At 43.4% G+C, this 22135-nt stretch overlaps 3 protein-coding genes across 4 annotated transcripts in view; 1 reads left to right on the forward strand and 2 right to left on the reverse strand.

Annotated features, from left to right (window-relative positions):
* ATL3 (atlastin GTPase 3) overlaps window positions 1–8115 on the reverse strand; it is a 51559-nt gene extending 43444 nt beyond the window's left edge. Inside the window, exon 1 of one of the 2 annotated variants that reach the window (XM_047070264.1) lies at window positions 8022–8115. Coding sequence is in view for 1 of the 2 variants with exons in the window: in XM_047070262.1 (XP_046926218.1) it covers window positions 7699–7744 (46 nt within the window). In the remaining variant the exon portion in view is untranslated. Of the gene's footprint in view, window positions 1–7698; window positions 7983–8021 lie in introns of those variants that run through there. The other variant, XM_047070262.1, reaches the window with a different exon arrangement.
* A 5010-nt stretch (window positions 8116–13125) lies between these two features.
* Window positions 13126–15045, reverse strand: LOC124506106 (translation initiation factor IF-2-like). The gene is made up of 4 exons (XM_047072095.1): window positions 15017–15045; window positions 14613–14758; window positions 14408–14523; window positions 13126–14185 (listed from the first exon to the last, which is right to left on the reverse strand). Exons 1-4 carry the CDS (start codon window positions 15043–15045, stop codon window positions 14174–14176), a joined length of 303 nt encoding a protein of 100 aa, XP_046928051.1. The 3' UTR covers window positions 13126–14173.
* LOC124505276 (reticulon-3) overlaps window positions 14907–22135 on the forward strand; it is a 61004-nt gene continuing 53775 nt past the window's right edge. The window contains exon 1 of the mRNA XM_047071177.1: window positions 14907–15182. Coding sequence (XP_046927133.1) covers window positions 15044–15182 — 139 coding nt within the window. The 5' untranslated portion in view covers window positions 14907–15043. The remainder of the gene's footprint in view (window positions 15183–22135) is intronic.

Below are 22135 nucleotides of genomic sequence, written 5' to 3' on the forward strand. Positions count from 1 at the left end.
AAAAACCATTTTGAACTGTACACACCACCGATAATTCAATTTAAACAGAGTTGCTCTCTTTTCACCACATCATCTTTCTCTCTCACTTCCTAAGACAAAGAGACAGTATCATTGATCTTCCAAGTAAAAACTTTATTTCTACTCACACCTTTCCAGATGTTATATAAATGTCCTTTTTGTCTTAAAAAAAATTAAAGATTTTATTTACTTAAGTAATCTCTACACCCCACGTGGGTGTAGAATCACATGTTTCTCTGACTGAATCAGCCAGGTAACCCCCCCCCCAAAATTTTTTTAAAAAGAGGCACCAGGTTGGTTCAATCGGAGGAGCACATGACTCATGATCTCGGAGTCGTGAGTTTGAGCCCTACGTGGGGTGTAGAGATTAGTTAAATAAAACTACAAAAATAAATTTTTTAAATAAAAAAATAACTGTCCTTTGCTGATTTATCTGCATATCTCAGGCTCCCTGATCCCTTAAGATCCCTTCATCAAAACCCTAGCTTAGGCCATACCACCTCCAATCTTTCTTGACAGTTAGGCACCGTCCCCAAGGGTTACTTTAATGATAGGACCTCATCCATTAGGGCTGACCTTCGTTACAGCACAAAAACACATCACGACAGCAACTACACAAGGGGCTATCAAAACACTTTATGGACTGATGGCTCAAAGCTAAATCTCCATCCTCTAAGCCAAAGTTGTTCACGGTTCTCCCCACTGCCTTGGTTCGTCTAATTCCTTACTCCCCTCATCTTCCCAGGCAGATTTACATTCACTGGTCTTTCTACTGGAAGAAACTTAGGATTCAGGTCCTGTCCTGCCTGGATTCCAAAATTTCCAATGTACAACCTATTCAGCCATTTGTTCCCACCTCCTGAAATGCAAGCTCCCCCGACTCCAGGCAAACGATTATATTTCGGCGCTCACATTCACCTTCCCTCTGTCCTGATCCCTTCCAGCCCAGACTCTCAGAGCCTATCACTTTACCTGATATACTAAAAAGAAAACAGGCTCTGGAATCCAGAGGGCAGGGCTTGAATCTTTTTTCTCTCCCCTCTAGGATGTAAGCTCCATGAGGGCAGGAATTTTTGTCTCTTTTGTTCAATGTTAGATCCCCCAAGATCCCAGAACAAGGCCCACACCTAGTGGACACCCAATAAATACTTGTGGAATAACTGAATAAACCCCACCACCTAGTCTCAATGTGACTATGGATAAATTTCTTACCACTTGTAGCTCCATTTATTTACAAATTGAATACTCATTTCAAAGCAGAGTCTAACACATATTAGGAACTCAATAAAGTGGTCCCACTTTCCTATTTCCAATAAAACCTCATACCTACTATTATTCCACTCATTATAACACTAGCATTTGTGATCATGACTTATTACCCAGCTAGGAGCTTCTGGGAAGTAGGGAAACTGTCACATTCAGTCCCAGTATCTAAAAGGAAGAAGTTTCCTTGTATTGCGCACATTAACCCCAATAGTACATGTCAAGTATCTTAATAAAAATCAGTTTCTTCTCTTCCCTCTTGCAGTCTCCTTTCACCGCCAAACTCCTTGAAGGTATGTCTTCATCCATTTACCCATTCCCTTCTCATCACTTTGCAATCTTTCCTCTCAATCTCCCTGTTGAAACTATTCTCAGGTTTATCAATGACCTCTTGCCAAATCCAATGGCCCTTTCTTGATTCTCATTCAACTGTGTGACAACACAACTGCCACCTGCTTCTAGAACTTCTGAAAACCTTTGGACTCAGAGACAGCGCTCATTCCTAGCTCCCACCCAATCTCTTTACCATCTCCTTCAGCTGCTTCTTTTTCTCTTTGGCCTCCTGTGAGTTACACCAGCACTCTGCTTCAGTCTTGTGGTTCTCATTCGCTCCCTCAATGAGCTCTTTATTCTTGTAATTTCACTATACCCTCTATTTTGGTGATGCAACTTCATTAATTCCTAACCTGCATTCAGGTCCAAATGTGAAACTGCCTAAGGGACAGATTCGCCTGGATATTCCACCATCACCTAACTCTCAGAAGTAATATGTAGAAATATACGGGTGTAGGAGTCAAGAGACGAGTTCCTGTTCCAGTCCTACCACTAACAACCTGTGTCATTCTGGGCATGTCTAGTCTTCAGTCTCAACTGTGAAATGAGTCAAGATTCAACCTCTAGAAACCCTTCCAGTACTAACATTTCATAAGTCTACTTGTAGTGTCATCAAAATGAATCCTCTCAATTATTCCACTTCTCTGAAATCTCTACCTCTCAACCTCTACACCTCCCGACTCTATCTTCCTTTACACTATATCCCCAAATCCTATCATTTCCTCCTATGACTCAAGCTCCTCTTTTGGCAAAGGTTGTTACTCTAGTGAGGCAGAATGTACAGGAGAAAGGTCTGCCCCAACAACTGGGGCCCAGTTTTGCAATGACTCTTAACAGCATGAGTAAATCATTTTACTTCTCTGTGTCTCAGTTTCCTCTACAAAACCAGGCAGTTAGGTGAAGTGATTTTCTAGCTCTAAAATTCAATGACTCTTTAACAATTGAAAATTTCCTGGATATTTAAATTGGCCAAACTTGCTAGGTAACCCATTCATCCCTTGGCGTAATTTAAATTATACAGGACTGGCTAAAGAACGGATCAAAATTTATAACGATAAAAACATTAAAGCAACTTGCTAAGGATTCACACGAAAGCTTTCGAGGTTTGGGGTTTTGTTTTGAGGGGTTTTTTTTGGGTGGGGATTGGGATTCCCCCTAATTGCAATGAAATTACTCCCACTTCTCAGGAATCTTAAACTCTAAAGATCCAACCTCCAGGAATGGTAGTAGAAAAACTTTTAAGTGGCAACCTTACATGCCTTCTCCCTTTAGTGAAGCAATTCTTCCCCAAGATCTATAAATCTACTCTGACACAACAGTAATGCTCACTTATATGAACAGTTAATGTTGGTTTATATGAAGAGCTAAGGCTGTATTGTGTTTATATGAATAACAGAGACATTTTTGTACACATATAGAGATGTGGCCTGACCATAGTCACATCTGTCATCCGTATACATATAAGGGAACTTAAAACCTATGTTCAAAAAAAAGTGTGTAGGACAAATGCTCTTTCATACTGCCAATTCTGATTATTGCTGTAATAGCTCATAGTAATACTGAAACAGCCATCACTTCAGGTATGTAGGAAATGCTGAAAATATCTGGATAATTAAAGTCTTTTAACAGTTTGTGTGGAAGCTACAATCTTTTTTCCAATTACTTTTAAAGTACTGATTTATCCTTTACTTTTGGCACAACACACCTTAATCCGGACTCACCAACAGGTCTATATACACCTGTTCAAATAATCTCTGTGATAACTGCATTCAATACACTTAGCTCTGCACCAAAATGGCAAAGGCAGACAACCCAAGTGGAAAGTTGAAAGACTTAACAGGTGAAACAAATTATCACAGGGAAGCATTTGTAGAGACCTAGCAAATTACAGCATTAACTCTTCCTAGAACGATCTAACTTTGAATGTTTAAAAGACTTTTTAAAACGTAGTTCCACAGGCTAAATTAAAAATAGGTGAGACTACTGAATCATAACTGGGCTTTTCAGGTCTATGGAAAACATAACTTCTAACAAATAAATTCTATCAGAAAAGCATTATAGGGGGGCACCTGGGTGGCCCAGTCAGTCGGTTAAGCATCTGACTTCTGATTTTGGCTCAGGTCATGATCTGGCTGGTGAGATCGAGCCCGTCAGGCTGGTGCATTGACAGTGCAGAGCCTGCTTGGGATTCTCTCTCTCCCTCTCTCTCTCTCTCTCTGCCCCTCCCCATTGTGTGCTCGCTCGCTCTCTCTCTCAAAATAAACAAACTTAAAAAAGCATCGTAGGAAAAAAAGTTTAAATTCCCCTCAAATATTTGAAAACACACCTGAACGGGGATAAATTCAATGAAACTAGTTAACTGGAAGCAGTTGCAACTGCTACTTCAGAAAATTCATACAGAATTTAGTTGATCAATTCGACAGTGTAGACCAGGGTTATTCAACCTGGGCATTACTGGTATTTGGGGCCAGATAACTCTCTACTGTGGGAAGCTATCCCATTCATTGCAGGATATTGAGCAGCAACTCTGGCCTCTACTCACTAGATACCAGTAATGCTACCCCCTGGTTGTAAGACCCAAAAATGTTTCCAGAAATTGCTAAATGTCCCACCGGGGCATAATCACCCTGGGTTAAGAACCACTAGAGTAGAGCCAGCCTCAGTGCTCATCTTTACTGCTCAGAGAGTTCCAAAAAGCAAATAAACTTCAGTTTCAGAAACATTTCTACTAAGTATAGTGTATGACTCAGGGTAAAGTTATGACCTGAGTTCTCCACTCTCCTTTTGAAACACATTTAATAAAGGGCAAGAGCAACACACCAAAAACAGAGGCATATCATTTCATGCCTTGTTCTCGCTGGCAGTCTTTAAAGTTCCTAATTCAGACAAGGCCAGAGAAAACACATCATCATATGTGAGGGTAAGTACACTAAGACCTCAGCCAACTCCAACTGCTGGGTGTGGTTCCATTTGCTCATGGCTGGGGAGTGCTTTTATATACTGTATTCTATTCTGTCTTAAGGCAGGAAGTAGATACACATATTTTTTTAAGTTGTCTCAATGAAAATACTACTTATACGAAACAAAAGAGAACACTGGGGGAAATTTACATTCTAATCAATTCAAGGGCTTAAGAGGAATTTTTTCTCAATTCATCTGCCATAAAAAAAAAAAGCTGTGTACTTTAGCACAGAATGCTGAACAAAACCGTATTTTCCTGGTCAGTTTTGTAGTGCTTTATGAACTTATAAAGATAACTATGACTAAAGAGTACTGAAAATTCAGAAATGCAGAGACCAGGCTGAATCTAAAAATGACGCCAGGCTGTATTACAGAAAAAAAAAATTTTTTTAATAGAATGAGTTCAATATTCATCCTATTTGACTCCTCCCTAAAAATAAGAAATCACCAAAATCAATTTGGTTACCTGAAGGTTTTATTTGTCTGTGTTCCAACTGAATAATGCTTTCTTAATTGGCAATATTTGACTTGGATGCCTTATCAAGACATGAAAACAGTTTTTTCACCTACTACACCAGTAAAGTCTATTTCCTAACTTGTAATATAATTTAGCTGTGAAATATATCAAGTTCTATCAAAATACATGCTACTAAAAAGTATTTTTTTACAAATTTGCAAAGAGCATCAACTTCTCAATACAAATACTGATATTACGGGGACACCTGGGTGGCTCAGTCGGTTAAGTGTCTGACTTCGCTTCAGGTCATGACTGCGAGGTTGAGTTCAAGCCCCACATGGGGGTCTGGGCTGACAGCTCAGAGCCTGGAGCCTGCTTCAGATTCTGTGTCTCCTTCTCTCTCTGTCCCTCCCCAGCTCTGTCTCTCAAAAATAAACATTAAAAAACAATTTTTTTAAACGCATATTGATATTACAAATTATAGTTCCCATAAAGTAACAAATCAATTCAAATGTAAGCAACCACCTACAGGGAAATTTTAGTATATATTAGTACGCAAATTAGAATTACTTGGGGTTAACTGTTGGCTGGCCCCTGGATGAAGTAAATCAGAATCAGTGGGTCCCACACATCATCAGGTTTTAAACACCACAGGTTTTTCTAATGTGCAGAACTGAGATAGTTGGCTCTACAGTGACTAAAGCTTTTTTTTTTCTTTTAAACAAAAGCTTTCCCCTCACTTCCCCCTTCCCCTGCCATGTTTTTTAGACAATATATTCCTAAAACTTCAGATAACTTGGGGAAATGTTTTCAAATTCAGATTAACTTTAAAATGCATCTGTGTTACGTGAACAATTTCTCAGTTCACAAGGCCAGAGAAACTTAACAGGCATGCCTAGTCATTATAGGCAAATTTTAAACCGGTTCTCAAACAAGTTCACACAACCCAGGTGCTTCATAGGAATCTTAATGGGCGCCTGGGTGGCTCAGTCGGTTGGGCGTCCGACTTCAGCTCAGGTCACGATCTCGCGGTTCGTGAGTTCGAGCCCCGCATCGGGCTCTTGGCTGATGGCTCAGAGCCTGGAGCCTGCTTCCGATTCTGTGTCTCCCTCTCTCTCGGCCCCTCCCCCGTTCATGCTCTGTCCCTCTCTGTCCCAAAAATAAATAAACGTTAAAAAAAAAAATTAAAAAAGGATACTAACCAAACTGTTAAATGACCTAGCACTGGGGATATGGGGAGGTCAGACAACTTTATACTGATCTCTTGCTTCTTACAATTCTCTATTATCTCATTTTAAATAATGAGTGTGCATTTAAACTTTTTTCTAAGATTTAGAAATCATATGAAAAACACAGTGCTGCAACGCAGAAAATCAATCTTAAAAAGCCCATTCGAAACAAGTCCTATTTAGTGAACGCTAAGAAAATTATGCCAGTGCACACATTTATCCCCTATCGTTATTTTCCTTAATTTCACGATTATCCCAATGAGATAGTAAACGGTAGCTAATAAAACAACGTGCTGCACTAGTGTTATTTCTTTTCTTACAGAGATCCGTTTCATCCAAGCATTTCCTATACAGGTGGTAAAAGCAGAAACAGGGATTTCTACACTACAAGTCTAGTTTGGTACAAAGTCGAAAAAAGCACTAATTTGAACTTCAGGTCACTGCAACACTGAACACCTGACACAGATTAAAACCACGTAGGTTTTGCTTCTCCAAAGGCAAGCCAAAACGTGAAGTGACGTTTTGGGGTCCGTTAGTTCTTCTCTCCCTTTCACAAAACATTGCACCCAACTTCGCACTCAGATTCGAGGGCTCGGATTTAAGATTCTCCAAACAATGTTCTTTTTTTTTTTTTTTGCTTCTAGGTTTCTCGAGTAAAACTTTAGGCGATTTCAGTTAACACACAAGCCAAGAACAAAGCTGGGTAAAATGACTGATGAAGTATCTATCCTTCAACCTATGGTCTCTATTTGATTGTTAATACTTTTGCTCTTTGTTAGGTCTTCGGGAAAGCCTCGGCACAACGTCCGGTGCCTAACGTCCTAGAAGAACTTCCTAAAGACCAATTCAGGCCACATTCTTTGATCTCGTTCACGGAAAGAAGGGTGATGTTAAAATCCACTCTCCTAATACTTGTCAGCGCCTCGAGGTCGTTAGGACGAAAATAAAGCTTCCAACTCCAAGACTTCGGAGTCCGCCAGCACCTTGCCAAAGGCTGAACCTAGACCATCTACCTTCCCGCTCCCTGGGCCCCCGGATCCCGGGCCGCGAGCGAGAGAGCGAGCGAGCGAGCGAAGTGCCGGGCAGGGAGGGGGGCCGCAGCCCCGGAGCCCGCGCCGCTCGGCCAGGGCGGGGCCGGCGGGGCCGCAGTTGCGGGACTCCGCCCGCCCACCCGCCCCACCAGCCTTCGCGCACTGCGGGCCTCCCCCGCCCGCAGGGCCCGACCCCCGAAGGCGGCCGCTCCCAGCCGGGAGCCAAGGCGCCGCCCGCGCCCGATCCTCGCTACCAGCCCCCGGCCCCGAAGTCGCGGCCGAGGGTACCCTGGGCAGGGGCGCGCGGTACAAGCCCCGGGACCGAAAGGGCGGCGGTGCGGACGGGCGGTCTCCTTGGAACTATAATCAGGAGGGCGGCGGGGGCGGGGGAAATTGGGCACCTCACCTGCTCCTCCCGAGGCAGCCGCTACCGCTCGCTGAGGGGACAACATGGAGCCTCCGCCTTCAGCACAAGCAGCAGGGGCGCGGAGAGGGGCGGGCTGAGGCGAGAACGAACCGGGCCCAAGAGGCGGGAAACGGGCGGGGCCTGGGCTCCAGAAGAAACTGGGGAGAAGGAGGGGTACGCAGAGCTTGGAGGGAAAGAACACGGGGCGGGTCTGCGAGGCGCTGCAGGCGCTTGGGCGGGCCGGGGGTGGGGGAGGCGCAAGCGACCGAATCCCGCCCGCCCGACGCGTGTGCTCGTGCGCGCGCGCGCGCGCCGCTGGCTACCTGGGACTGCGCAATGGGGGCGGCTGTCCGTTGGGAATTGTAGTCCGGCGCCCTGAGTCCCAGCCTGCGGTCCCTAGTCTGCGCACTCATCCGGGGCGGGGAGGAAGCGGAAGAGAAAGGACTTGGCGCGGCTCTTCGACGACTGAACTACAACTCCCGACAGGCCACGCGGGGAGGGGAGGAGCGAGCCCGCTCAAGCCCGGGCCCGCCCGCGAGCCCCGCTGGGATCCTGATCTTGCGACACGGTCCGGGGCGAGGGATTTGGGGTAACCGGCCTTCAGCCCCTACCCGCCGCGTCTGAGACGGTTTCGGTGTCTAAGGACGGAAGGGAGGCCTCAAACCGGGATGACGTGAGCGTCACTGGTTTTTTAACGATTTTGACTTCACAAGGAGAGGAGGTCGTGACTTCATTACCACCATCATCAGCTTCACCCCGTAATCCCCTGCCTGGCCAAGGCTGGTGGTGCAGGATCACCACCGCCCTGATAGCTAAGAAATTCCAGTGAGTCTCCTTCCACAGGCTTTGTCCAGCCTAAGCTATGGCCATGTCTGGTAAATGTCAGATTTACAGGAGCTTGCTTTGAAACTACTTTTGCAAGCACAACTCACTGATCAACGCAAAAGCAGGTTCTCCAAAAATGCTTTTATTCACACGTCACATATGATTGAGAAAATGTCAGTTGCCACAGTTGAAGAATCTTGTTATTTCGGATTTGTTGGGGTAGGGGCAGTTATCGGAGCTAAGTAGCTGGTGGAGCTTATAGGAGGGTAAAGCAGCCATCCCAGCACCACCACCACCTCTTGGTATTACCATTCCCTCATTCATTAGATAAATTATTATACTTTCTTCTGCCTCTGCCTTAACTATTATAACCTACCCAGAACCTCCTTCCAGCTACCTGTAGGCCTTGCCAAGCCTTTGAGCTGTCTTTAGTGCCTGAGTGATTAGGACAGAGGTGAGGAGATAGAGATAATTCTGCCTAATCTTACTAGAGAGACCATGTTTAGATTTCTTTTCCCCTGCCTTCCTATTCTTCCCAAACACTCAAGATCACTTGAATACTCTCCTTGAGGCTTTAGATTTAAGAGTCTAGATCTAGTCCATTTAGGCCAGCAAAAACCTAGACAGGGACATCAGGGCAAGTGGCTAATGGGGTTTCACACTAGGTGTGCAGGCCCTACAGGATGTGTCACAGCTACAGGGCATTATGTGGCATGCTCAGAAAGAGAGAGGGGCCAAAGGCCAATGACTGGTCACAATTGCAACATACAGTGTAAGAATTTAAAATTGGACATACATCCCAGAATTCTCTAGACCCTTTCCTCATCCATTTTCATTAGACTTCTTGCCATATGACTTATTATGTTTTAAGTAAAACATAGTCTTTTAAAATATTTACTTATTTTGAGAGAGTGTGAGAGGGAGAGAGAATCCCAAGCAGGATCCACGCTCTCCACACAAGAGACTGAGGCAGGGTTCAATTCCACAACTATGAGATCATGACCTGAGCCAAAATCAAGAGTCAGATGCTTAACCAACTGAGCCACCCAGTTGCCCCTAAGTAAAACATAGTCTTTTCACTTCTCTTCCCATCAGAATAGGAAGTTTTGTCTGTTTTTGTTCACTGTTGTATCCACAGTGTTTCAAACAATGCCAGGCAGATAGTAGAAACTCTAATATTTATTGAACAGATAAATAAAGAAGGGATATGTGACACCTAACGCTGCTCACTCACTTTCTTGCTCCCTTAATATTAAGTCCCGAACTTCTGCTTTTGAACAAAATACCCTGTTCTATTTTAAGGGCTCCCAACGGAGATCTGCTGAAGTCCATCCTGTCAGGAAGTGACCAGTAAATGCTGACATTACATCTGTCTCAATATAATATCACCAAAGTCAGTGTTAGTTGCATTTGGAACAACAGTACAAATTATAGGTAGATTTTAAGGATTAGTCACAGCTCAGAAAACAACTCCTATAAACGAGAAAAAATGTTTTGTTGTTAGTGTCATTGTTTCTTCGCCAATAACCAGGGTCATCAAAACAGTAGACATTTAAAATGCTCAATATTGATAATACTGATTACAGCCTGCCTTTAGCCATCTCACTCTGAATTGAGTCATGTGGTATGACCAGAGTCTGTGTTTTCCTTGTGGCTTTCCAGAAGCAGGTGACATGTAGACATGTTTGAATGGCTAAGGCCACAGTGTTTGGGGTCAGACCAGCCTGTCTTTGAATTCCGGCTCTGATGCTTATTAGCTGTGCAAACTTGGGGGGAGTTACTAAACCTCTTTGAACTTATTTCGTTATCTCCTGCCAAATGATTCGAGTTGTTGTGGGTTAAATGCGATGTAAGTGTTGGGCAATTATGACTGATGCATAGTTGGTGCTCAAATATTGGTAACCGGAGTCATTTGGGAAAAAGCAAAACAAAGTCAGAAATATTCCAGATAACCAAGTGTTTTATGAAGCACACAAGTAACAAAATTGTTTTCTGCAGTGACATCCACTGTGACTCAGGTCCCAAAGCTTTCCAAAAATAGCTTTCCAGAATTGTTATGTGCCAGACATAGTGCTAGGCCGTATTGCTGATATATGAGTAAGACACATTCCTGTCCTCCAGAGACTCACAGTATTATGGGGTAAATAGCCAAGTAAATAATTATCACTCACTGTGACTGTGCTGGGACCCAATTCAGCCTTTTCTCCTACCGCCTACTCCTAAGATCCACGTTTAAGCAACAGTCTGGGGCCTTGGAAGGGACAGACTGGACTACTGGCATCTCTGGGTGTCATTTAAATATCTACCTTACTTTGCTCTGTGTATAAAATGAGCTATTGACTTGGTGGCATAGTTTATGAAAAGAAAATAGTCAACCCCAACTGACAGGGTGTCAGAAAGTTGGAGGGGTGCCTGGGTGGCTCAGTCGGTTAAGCGTCCTACTTCAGCTCAGGTCACGATCTCATGGTTCGTGGGTTGGAGCCCCACATCGGGCTCTGTGCCGACAGCTCAGAGCCTGGAGCCTGCTTCGGATTCTGTGTCTCCCTCTCTCTCTCTCTGCCCCTCCCCTGCTCATGCTCTGTCTCTCTGTCTCTCTCTTTCAAAAATAAATAACATCAAAAAAATTAAAAGGAAAAAGTCGGATATCAGGCCCTCAACGTGGTGGTAACACAGTAAAATCTCAAAACGTATCAGCTGTTTCATCACTGTTATTTCAGCCAACAGCACAGCTATCTGTTTCTTCAAAAAGATACTAGAGGGGCGCCTGGGTGGCGCAGTCGGTTGAGCGTCCGACTTCGGCCGGGTCACGGTCTCGCGGTCCGTGAGTTCGAGCCCCGCGTCAGGCTCTGGGCTGATGGCTCGGAGCCTGGAGCCTGTTTCCGATTCTGTGTCTCCCTCTCTCTCTGCCCCTCCCCCGTTCATGCTCTGTCTCTCTCTGTCCCAAAAAAAAAAAAAAAAGATACTAGAGGGGTGCCTGGCTGGCTCAGTCAGTTCAAGCCTCACATTGGGCATGGAGCCTACTTAAAAAAAAAAAAAAAAAACGATACTAGGAAAGACCCTTAGAATTTACTATTAAGGAAAGGAAGCAACAACCTGTGTATAGCATGCTATCATATATGTTAAAAAGAGTGAATGAGGATGAAGATTGGCTCTCTTCACCTTTGCATTTGCCACAAAAAGCTCCTAACAGTATTTACCTATGTGTGTGTAGAGGAGACTAGTAGCTGGAGAGGGGTTAAGAATAGAAGAAAACTTTATAGCGGGCCTATTCTTGAATATATATACTCCTATATACATGACATATGAATATATTCAAAGAGGTTTCTTAATTAAAATATATCCTTTTTTTTCCCCTAAGTCAGGGGGAAAAAAATGGGATAATGAGATGGCCTAGAAGCCGAGGTGGGAAACTAGCTGTGTAAACACCAGTCCTCTAAGGACAGGGCCAAGGAAGAAGAGGCCCAGCTCAGTGCCTCAGCAGCAAAAAATTACTCCAGAAAAAAAAAAAAATTGCTACACAGAACTGAGAAGTGGCTATGCTCCAGTGAACACTTCAAAAATCCCAACTGAGGGGCACCTGAGTGGCTCAGTCGGTTAAGCGTCCAACTTCGGCTCAAGTCACCATCTCACGGTTCGCGGGTTCAAGCCCCGCGTCGGGCTCTGTGCCGAGAGCCTGGAGTCTGCTTCGGATTCTGTGTCTCCCTCGCTCTCTGCCCCTCCCCTGCTCGTGCTCTGTCTCTCAAAACTAAATAGGCATTGAAAAAACATTTTTTTAATAATCCCATCTGAGCCCATCTCTGTCGGAAAACCTCACTGAATTCACTGGGTCCCCCATATTCCCATTAGCCTTAAGAGGAACCCTCAGTTCCTCAGTGCTGTATTCCTGCCTTTCCACACTCTGGCCCCGACACATCTTTCCCATTTTACCTCCCTCTTGTTTCAATTCAAGCCCTTGGCTCTAGCCAACTGGGCTAACCACACCCTAAAAACCTTACTACAGTCACACTTCTGACCCTCTAGCCACCACAGATGGCCGTGTAGTCTACGTGTAGCCCTAAGGCAGCCTGTGGAGGGGAGGGGCAAGAGGGGATCAAATCTAGGCCAAGTTCTGCTAAACAAGCCAGCATTGAAGTGCATCATGGGTTGGGCAGGGAGGAAGGAGTGCTCTCCAGTGATTGGTCTGCCCAGAAGGAGGTCTTACTGTATACTTGCACAAAAGCAGCCGCTTCATTTGCTTCACTCCATTCTCTGCTTTTAATGACCTCCTTACCATTCCAAACTCTGACTTTGTTCTTCATAAAACCTCCCAAGCCACTACCAGCTCCATTATGATCCCCTCTCCCTTTAAATTCATACAACTGAGTTGCCATCTCATCAGAACACTACAGTTCTGTGTTGTTTGGGGTTGTTTTGGTTGCCATTTAATTTTTATTTTTATGCGAGTATTTTCAAGCCCCAACCAGCTTGTAAGCTCATTGAAGACAGGACAAACATATTTTTTTGATTCCTCCACATTCCCCAGGATGGTGTCATTCTCTCAGCAGGTGATCAGTAAACATTTGTGGAACAAATCATAGATACAAATAACATCTCACGCAAGAGTCAGTCTCAGGGAAGTTTACTGGTACAGCAAGAGGGAGCAGGAAAGAAAAAGTTTCAGGAATTGGACCTAGCACAAAGGTCTCTTACGGAAGAAATCTTAAGAGTATGAAAGGACCACCAAGACATCCGTGCCTTTATTTTTAGCTTCTTTTCTCTACTTCTAGTTACCACGAAAACAGGTTTCCTTTCCTTTCCTTAAGAGCCTAGCAATCGCTGTCAGGGCTAAGGACCAGCCTCATTCATTTTCTTATCCAGCATCGAATAGCATACATTTTTAAAGTTTATGCATTTATCAGAATGGGTAGATAACTGGCTTGGTTATCAGATTGGTTTCTATTTCCCTTTGTCATCTAAAGGACAGATTGCTGCATTATCAACTGATGCCGTAAGTGTCAGAGGAAGATATTTGCCACGTATTATTTTGGGAAATATCTTCTGGGCCTTTTTTTCCAGAGCATTTGCAATGGCCAGTTTTTTTCCTATCTGGGCTTTACCTGACCTTAAAAAGTGTCAAGGGCAGATGTAGTCTACTTCCTGTTCTAGAAGATTTCCAATGGTCAGATCACTCGTCCTTTCTGTTGCTGCCTGGCATACCACCTCCCCCTTCGTGAGGCTGCATCTCTACAGGATCTGCTGATCTTGCAATTGCCCTTCAGGTCATCGATTGCTGCTTTAGCAATCACAAGGCCTACAGTTTTGATTTTTGCCATTTCCAGTTTACATTCCCCTTTTTAAAAGAATCATGCACATTTCAAGTATTTTGATCACGTGTATGGAGAAGGCTTTGAATTTCACAATCCAACCAAAGAGGAGACCAAAACAAAACAAAACAAAAACGAACAAAATCCAGTATAAGCTAGATATCTGGCTTCAAATAAATTTTCTACTAAAGACTCCATTTAGGCTATGGATAAAATTCAATTGTATGTATTTTGTGGCATATTCTCAATACCTCATTTTACCATCCCCCCATAACCGCAGCCAGGATGTTATCTCCGGGCTCTTCTTCTCATTAGCTCAGCTATTTTTTCTTCAAAATATGTCTTCTTTACTTGATAGCCTATTTGGAGGAAAGGACAACCTTAAGACCCAAGGTGGACCCCTCTTTGGGAACAGAAACAAGGTAAGAATATGAAGCAGGTTCTGTTGGCTGCATTGGAATGTGACTAGAATGAGTAATAGTTTTTCATTCTGTATAGCATCTTGCTCCACCTACCAAATGGGAGACCGTGCCATCTCTGCCTCAGAGATTACGACACATCCAGAAAAATTAATAAAGCACCTTGCACAGTGGGCCTATATCCACATTCCGGTTTTCACTTTTCATTGGCGTCACAGGCAGGAACGCATCAGACAAAAGACATCCGCTCTGGAATTTATGGGAAAGACATTCTCCAGCTAATGGAAGCAAAGAAACTTCTGTTGTTAAAACCCATAATCCGGCGACCCTGACACATTCACATAAGGAGTTATGAAGAAATACTAACCTGCGGGGCCCCCTCCCACTTCGGCCGCAGTGGTGGGCGGGGCTTGGCCTTTGGCCACGCCCCCTTGCGTCTTGTTCCCGGAGGGGCGCGGCCCACCCCGGCCTCTCGCGCCCGCGCTTGGTGAAGCCAGTTTTGCCCCTCCTTCCCTGTAGGAGCGCGGAGGGACAGTTCTTGCGCTTGCGCCCTGCGTCGCTGGGCGCCTAGACCCAACCGCCGCCCGCCCGGGAGCCTTTTGTGCGCCTGCGCGCTCGCGCTCGCCCTCCCACCCTCTCGCTGCGCTCGGCTGAGTCAGTCAGTCTGTCGGAGTCTGTCCTCGGAGCAGGAGGAGCGAAGGGACTTCCGAGAGCCAGCTGCCCGATTGTTTTCTTTCCCCTCCCTCTCTCCCGCCCCACATCTCTCTTCACCCCTCTCCTGCCCTTGCTCGCGCGGCCATGGCGGAGCCGTCGGCGGCCACTCAGTCTCCGTCCGTCTCGTCGTCGTCCTCCGGGGCCGAGCCTTCGGCGCCCGGCGGCGGGAGCCCTGGAGCCTGCCCCGCCCTGGGGGCGAAGAGCTGCGGCTCCTCCTGTGCGGGTGAGGCGCTCCGGGGAACCCCGCCCTTGGGGGGTTGGGGGGGACGTTGGAGTGTCAGGGAAGGCAAAGGACCCTCGCCTACCGGAGGCTTCAGCCCCCGGTTACGAGCGGGTGGAAAATGGGCTAAGGGGGAGGGGAGAGTAAGGTGGTGCAGGCGGTGAGGAAATAACGGGGTGTGAGGCAAACAGGTTGGGGGCGGGGAGATATTCTGGGGAGTGGGCGTTAACGCCGAGGCACAGCAGGTGGGGGAGAAACACCATTTCGGGGGAGCCGTCGGCTGAACCGGGGTGATTTAGTGGAGGATTAGAGAGATTGAGAGGATTGGGGCAGGTTGGTTGCAGGAGAGCGAGCTGGCTAGGGTTTTGAAGAGATGATGGTGCAAAGGTTGCACTGCGGGTTTACAGACAGGTGTTGACATAGTCGGAAATTCGTGGTAGTCTTCCAGAAATATAGAAATATTTTTTTGATTTCCCGTGGGGGAGGAGGATCAGGACGTTTGATGGAAACATGGTAGCCGTTTTCTATGCTCTTTTCCTGCGCCTGTAATTTTTGTTGTGGTTGGACTCCCTAAATGCTCGCTTTTCTGAGGCTCCGAGGTGAGAGGAGGCGTGATGAGAATAGCTCCGGGAAGATTTGGGAGGGAGCAGCTGATGGTCCAAGATGGATCCGTGGCTGCATCTGCAACACAGCCCGCTCTTCACTGGCGCGGCGTGGGGGTGGGGACAAGCAATCAATTGCTTATATTCTAGAAGATAATAGAGTCATGCCAAGCCATCAACACATTTTGATTTCATGCTCTCTATGGGCCATTATTGATCGCAGTGTAACAAAGGGGAGTGTTTAGCGCAGAAAGGGGGGAGGGGGAGAAAAATTAGACAAAGCAGGAGCTGGTTGAACCCCCTTCTTCTGTCTCTCTGTGAAAGACTAGGAGGCAAGCTGCAGGCCGCTTTTAGTTTCCATTGTATACGCGTTTGCCTGCTGGTGGGAGCTGGCTGGCAAGCTCCCCTCGTGCAGAGATCTGCAGTGCAGATGCCTTCTTGAGGGCAAAAAAAAAAATGCACCATGAGCAGGTGGTGGTTCTTAGAGGAACTCAGTCTTTGAAAAAAAGAAAAAAGAAAAAAAAAACCTTTTCGTCAAAGGAAGGGGGCCATAACCCGGGGAAAGTACAGACAATTTTGTTCTGCATTTAGTTACCTTAAAGGATTTTGAGCGGGTTTAAAATATTCCGTTGTCTCCATTGCCAGAATCTTGGGTTGATTGTTCTAAAGAACGTGGGATTTCTGATCTTGGCTTTAAATATTCTCTAGATGTTCTGTTTTGTTTAATCTCTACACCCAAAGTGGGGCTCGAACTCACGACCCCAAGATCAAGAGTTGGATGCTCCACCAACTGAGCCAGGCAGGTGCCCCTTTTCTCTAGTTTTTTGAACACTGGATTTCCACATAAGAGCTTTGGGACCCTGTTGGATTTTCCAGTGTGGTTATGGCCATTTTGATAGAGACGATATCAGAGGAAGCTTCTGCAAGGTCAAGATTAGCTGTCCAGATAAAGGAATGAGGCAGCAAATTTAGAACCCTTGTTCCCTTTAAACGGCCAGCGTTTCTCCTCCAAATTTTTGTGTTCTGGGCAAAGGTCCAGATGAACAACAGCTTCCCTATAACTTAGCAACTTGGTGTTTTGGATTTAATCACTTGTCATTGCTTACTGTTTGGTTGTTGGCCCTTTTGTATAGACCTTTTGATTCTTCGTGATTTTGAATTCTTGATTCACCTGCAAAATAGATAGATACGCTGTCTTACTTAAGTTCTCATTTGTTGTAGATGGGTATTAATATTATCTAAAAAGCATTCATACAGTTTTGGTGGGCCTCATTGGTCGGGTCACTACTTGAAAAGTTGAGCTTAAGATACTGTAATGTGTGCTTAATCATTCCATTGGAGAAGCTCTTCCCCCTTGTAGAATGTTTTCTCCATATCTCAAAGGAAATGTCCTAGGCTTCTGCACTACGAAAATAAGGTGAAGTTTGTTATTCCACAATTTAACCTATTTAAAATGGACATTTAAAAATCTACCTCGATTGTTTAAAAAGTCTACAAGTGTTGATTGATGTCAGCCTTCAGCTTTCACATTCTTTCACCAAGCTCCTCTTGGTTTAAGAGACTTTCAAAATGTGGAAAGGGTGGTCGCTTGGTGTCCTGCAGGAAAAAGTTTTGTCTCAACTGACCTGTCTAGTAACAGCTTTTAGAAATATTAGTTACTACCTAAAGGTAGAGAATGAGTGATGACACTCTCTGGTCTAGTGCCCAGGTGCTAGTGCAGCCAGCAGAGTATGCTGGGAGAAGGTGGTCAAGGGCCAGAATTGGCATCCCGATTTTCTGCCTTTGAAGAAAATCAAAGATCTCAAAGGCAGAAATTTGAGGTCAAGGTAAAAGAAACTTAAACATTTAGTGTTTTTTCAGAAGGGGGATTGCCTTTATTAGACACCAAGTATAGATACTGTGTCTGAACTTTGAAGGTTTACTGTCTTTTTAAAGCGATTAATAGTGTTTAAAATCCTACAACTTGACAGAGACTGTCCTTTATTATTGCTCTGAATATCATGATGCCAGAATAAAGCTACATTTCTTGTATCTGTTCATGGAAATTAACTCAAAGCAAAAACAGCTTGGACAGTTAAAAAAAAGTTTTTGCTTTAAATCCTTCTTTTCTCACTCGTGAAGCTTAGTTGTCCTGTGTACTTTTTATGGCATCACTTTCACAGTTTATTCTATTATGTCAATCAAATATAAGTATGTAATTTGTATTTTCCATCTTAACCCTTAGGAAGGAATCTACCTGTTTAACACTGACATTAACTGTATTATATTCATGTCACATTATCAGTGGCAGTATGACATGGTGATAAACATGCAGATTTGAGCTCCAAAGGCATATAGATTTCAAGCCTGATTCTTTTAATGGTTGTATGACCTTGTGCATATCCTGAGCCTCAGCAATATGACCTAGGCAAATTTGCTTTGTGCCCTTAAATCCTCACTTTCACTGAATAAGAGTACCTAATATTTGATTCATTTATTTGCAGGTTACAAACTGTTTGCACATAGATAAAAAATGTCAGTTGAATTTCAAGTGAGAAATCATCATCTTCCTCACAATGAAGGAAGATCTTACACCACTTTCCTCTTTATAAAAGTGGGTGTTGCAGCTTTTGACCCTTCACATTAATGTCTTCTAAGCTACCAGCCCTTTTCACTCAGCCAGTCTGTTAAAAGGAAGGTGAGGGGCAGCCGTGTTTTGTAGATAGCTTGGCATGACATCAGTATGATTAAGTATTGGGGCGCCCAGCTGGCTCATTCAGAAGAGCATGCAACTCTTGAGCCCTACGTGAAGTGTAGAGATTACTTAAATAAAGCTTAAAAATATATGCTTAAGTATTTTCTGCAGCATTCTGACCATAAGTGTGTTACAATACACTGTCAGCGAAAGCAAGAAAGAGTGCAGGAGACAGCAAGAATGGTCATGTCAGTATGGTTTACATTTGCCTATTGACTTGGATGGTTTTTATTCCCCAGAAATAAAATGTTTCTTTTAATACTGTTTTCTTTTAGAGTCACATTCACAAATAGTTTAACCACTCTAATCTAGTCTCTCATGTGTGACAAGCATACCTTAACCCTAAATTGAAATTTCTAGATGATTGTTTATGAAAATTGCTGGTAAGTACATCAGTGTTTTTAAATTTTTATAATTTGAGATGGCCTAAAAACAAAATAAGATGAATACTATTGCTTTTATTGTATTTTCTGGTAAGGAAATTATATACTCATCCTGATCTAGGACTCACTGGTTTATTTTATTTTATTTGGGGGGAGGGGCTCACTTACCTCTTTAATCCTGTGTGTGTTTCAAGCACTTGTAAATGAAGTTTAGTAGTGAGGGAGTTGGTGACATGTCATTGAAGTTTAGGGAGAGTTAAGGTTTCCAGTTTTTTTGAGGCTGTTTGTTCTATAGAAAAGCACTTCCCTTTAGCAGTAATCCTAGAACTTAACCATTTTTGTAATTCCAAGTGGAATTATAAAAGGCTCCAAATAAATGAATAATTACACATATTTGTTGTATGTGCTTAATAGTTTATGTTCAGCTTTACTGTTAATGATGAATTTTATAACTGCCTCCAAAACTTCATAGGCTTGTGAAAAATATATTAATTTAATAGTAAAGCTTTTTAGATAAAAATTATCAAGTTGATATTATGTTTACATAATTATCTTATTCAGAAGCTGCCCAGGAAACTGACTTGACTTTTTACTCAGTTCATTTATTACAGCTGTTAATTCTAGAATTATTTTTGGTCATTGAGTATGCTACACATGTTTTGAAAAATTGTATATGCCACGTAAGTTTGCTATAATCAGTATTGCTTGTGATTGCGTCATTGAAGTCTTTTACTGCATTCTTGTGACTTATGTAAGACATTTTTACTCTGTGATAGTGCAGTTTCAGAGAGAATCCCTTTAAATACTGTATCAGATTGGTGTTTGTTTTATTAGGAAAGGGTGTGTCAGAAGGTAGCCTTCTCTTATGATTTTCTTTTTTAATTTCGAAGAAACATACTTACCTATTTTCTCCAATCAGCTGTTTTATTTCTCCCTGTAAGCATATCATCATAACCTAACCAGAAGAGGCGGTTGGAGCTTTCTGACACGTTCCTCATTGGCACCTTGCCCTTAAGGATATTGAAGGGTATCCTGGAAAACTTTTTTAGCAAAACTGATACAGATGCCCTTTTGTCCTGTTACCTGAAAGCATTTCAGCAATGCAGTGTCTTTTACATAGGAGATAGAAATATTTGATTTTTATATCTTATCTTTGTGTATTGCTTTATAGTGTAAGTTGTGCCCATACATTGACTTAACAAATGTTTGAGCATATAGTAAAGCTCTTTGGGAGATAGGCAGGTAAAACAGATATCTGTATCTCTGGAAGCTATATTCAATAAGAGAAAGACTTGTGTTATGTCTATCTATGACATAGATAGTGATATAAGTGTCATTTTACAGATGAGGAATCAGGCTTAGGGAGATTAAGTGACATGCCTAAACGTTTGTTGCCGTAAAGTTGAGGGCAGAATAAAACTAAGGGATTGAGGGTCCAATTCAGTTCTCTTTTGTTTTTTTTTAATTTTTTTTTTTTTCAACGTTTATTTATTTTTGGGACAGAGAGAGACAGAGCATGAACGGGGGAGGGGCAGAGAGAGAGGGAGACACAGAATCGGAAACAGGCTCCAGGCTCTGAGCCATCAGCCCAGAGCCTGACGCGGGGCTCGAACTCACGGACCGCGAGATCGTGACCTGGCTGAAGTCGGACGCTTAACCGACTGCGCCACCCAGGCGCCCCTGGTTCTCTTTTGAATACACATACTGCCTCTCTTTAAAATTTGAAACAACCTGTGATAAAAATCTTTCAGTCACCCTCTTCACTTCAGTTATTGGTTGAACTTAAAAAGTTTAATTTCTGACTGTATGTTAAACTAACAAATTTAAATAAATAAATTTTTAAAAAATTTAATTTTTGATCCCATGCTTCCTAAGCCATGTGCCGTATGGCTCTGCTTTTCTATAGAAACTTCTGTTGTGCTCACTAGTTATTTTCCACATTTTAAATCCAATAGCCACTTCTTAGTCCTCATCTGAAATGCCCTATCAGCAGCTTCTGGTAAAATTGGTCACTTGCTTCTTCTTTGAAATAATACTTTTCCTTTAGTCTTCCACGACACCACATGCTCTATCACTGGCTGCTCCTCCTTTGTGTCTTTTGCTAGTTCTTCTCCTCCTCTTTCCCCTCTCCTTTTTTTTTTTTTTTTGAGATACAATTCACATAACATAAAAAGCACCATATTAAAATGTTTATATATATATATATATATATATATGTATACCCAAGGTTATGCAACTATCACCACTGTCTAGTTCCAGAACATTTTCATCACCCCCAAAAGAAACCCTGTACCTGTAGCAGTCACTCTCCATTCCTCCCTTCATTCCTTGGCAACCACTAATCTTTCTGACTCTGTGGATTTCCTTATTATTGGGATTTCATATTGCTAATTCTTTTTTTGTCTCCCCAACGTCTAAAATTTAGAGTGTTCCAGGACTTACTTCTCAGAACTTTTCTCTGTGCTCTGGTCTCATTTATGAGAGCCATCTTGTGGTTTGCAATACCATCCATAAATTGGTGACTTCCAAATCTTTATCTTCAGTCTTCATGTCTATGGGCATCTCATACTTACTGTGTCTAAACTTGAACTCCTGATCTTTTATAAGTCTGTTCTTCTCACAGTCTCGTGCATCTCAGTAAACAGTCATTCTCTCCATATTTTGCCCAAATCAAGAAACTTGAAGTCATCCTTGACTCCTTCCTTCATATAACATCAGCAAATCCTGTTGATTCTATGCTCAGAACATATCCAGCGTCTAACCATTTTTCTTGACCTCCGTTGTTACCCTGGCCCAGGCTGCTATCATAGCTCCGCTGGATTATTGCATTTGCCTCCTAACTGGTCTTTATACTTTATCCCTTGCCTCTTTTCAGTCTGTATTCCATACAGCAGATGGTGTAAGCCTGTGAAAAACGTAAGTCGGATCATGTCACTCATGGGCAAATGCTCCAGTAGCTTCTGATCACACTCAAGAGTCAATGCCGGTCTCACCCTCCCCCTTGCTCACCCAGCTTCAGCTGCAGTGGCTTCCTTACTGTTCACACCAGGAACACTCCTCTACCTCAGAGTGTTATTTGCTGTTCACTCTGCCTAGGATGCTCTGCCCCCATATATCTTCACAGCTTTTCACTCCCTCACTTTCTTTAGGTCTTTGACCACCTTATCTAAATCGAACAAGAAAAAACACCTTATAGGGCTCCACTGCTTTATATTTCTTACCATCTGTCATATCTGT

The sequence above is a fragment of the Lynx rufus genome, unplaced genomic scaffold, assembly GCF_022079265.1.
Source record: "Lynx rufus isolate CCGP_SWC_20201006 ecotype Redwood Valley unplaced genomic scaffold, mLynRuf1.p SCAF_9, whole genome shotgun sequence".
NCBI classification, from domain to species: Eukaryota; Metazoa; Chordata; class Mammalia; order Carnivora; family Felidae; genus Lynx; species Lynx rufus.

Bases quoted from the DNA above. Each gene is read 5' to 3' on its own strand.
- LOC124506106 (XM_047072095.1), bottom strand. From the start codon at position 15,045: ATGGCCGCGCGAGCAAGGGCAGGAGAGGG. The intron at 14,759-15,016 runs GTGAAGAGAGAT...GCGCTCCTACAG, and splicing joins CGAGCAAGGGCAGGAGAGGG to GGAAGGAGGGGCAAAACTGG. The intron at 14,524-14,612 runs GTTAGTATTTCT...TGCTTCCATTAG, and splicing joins AGTGGGAGGGGGCCCCGCAG to CTGGAGAATGTCTTTCCCAT.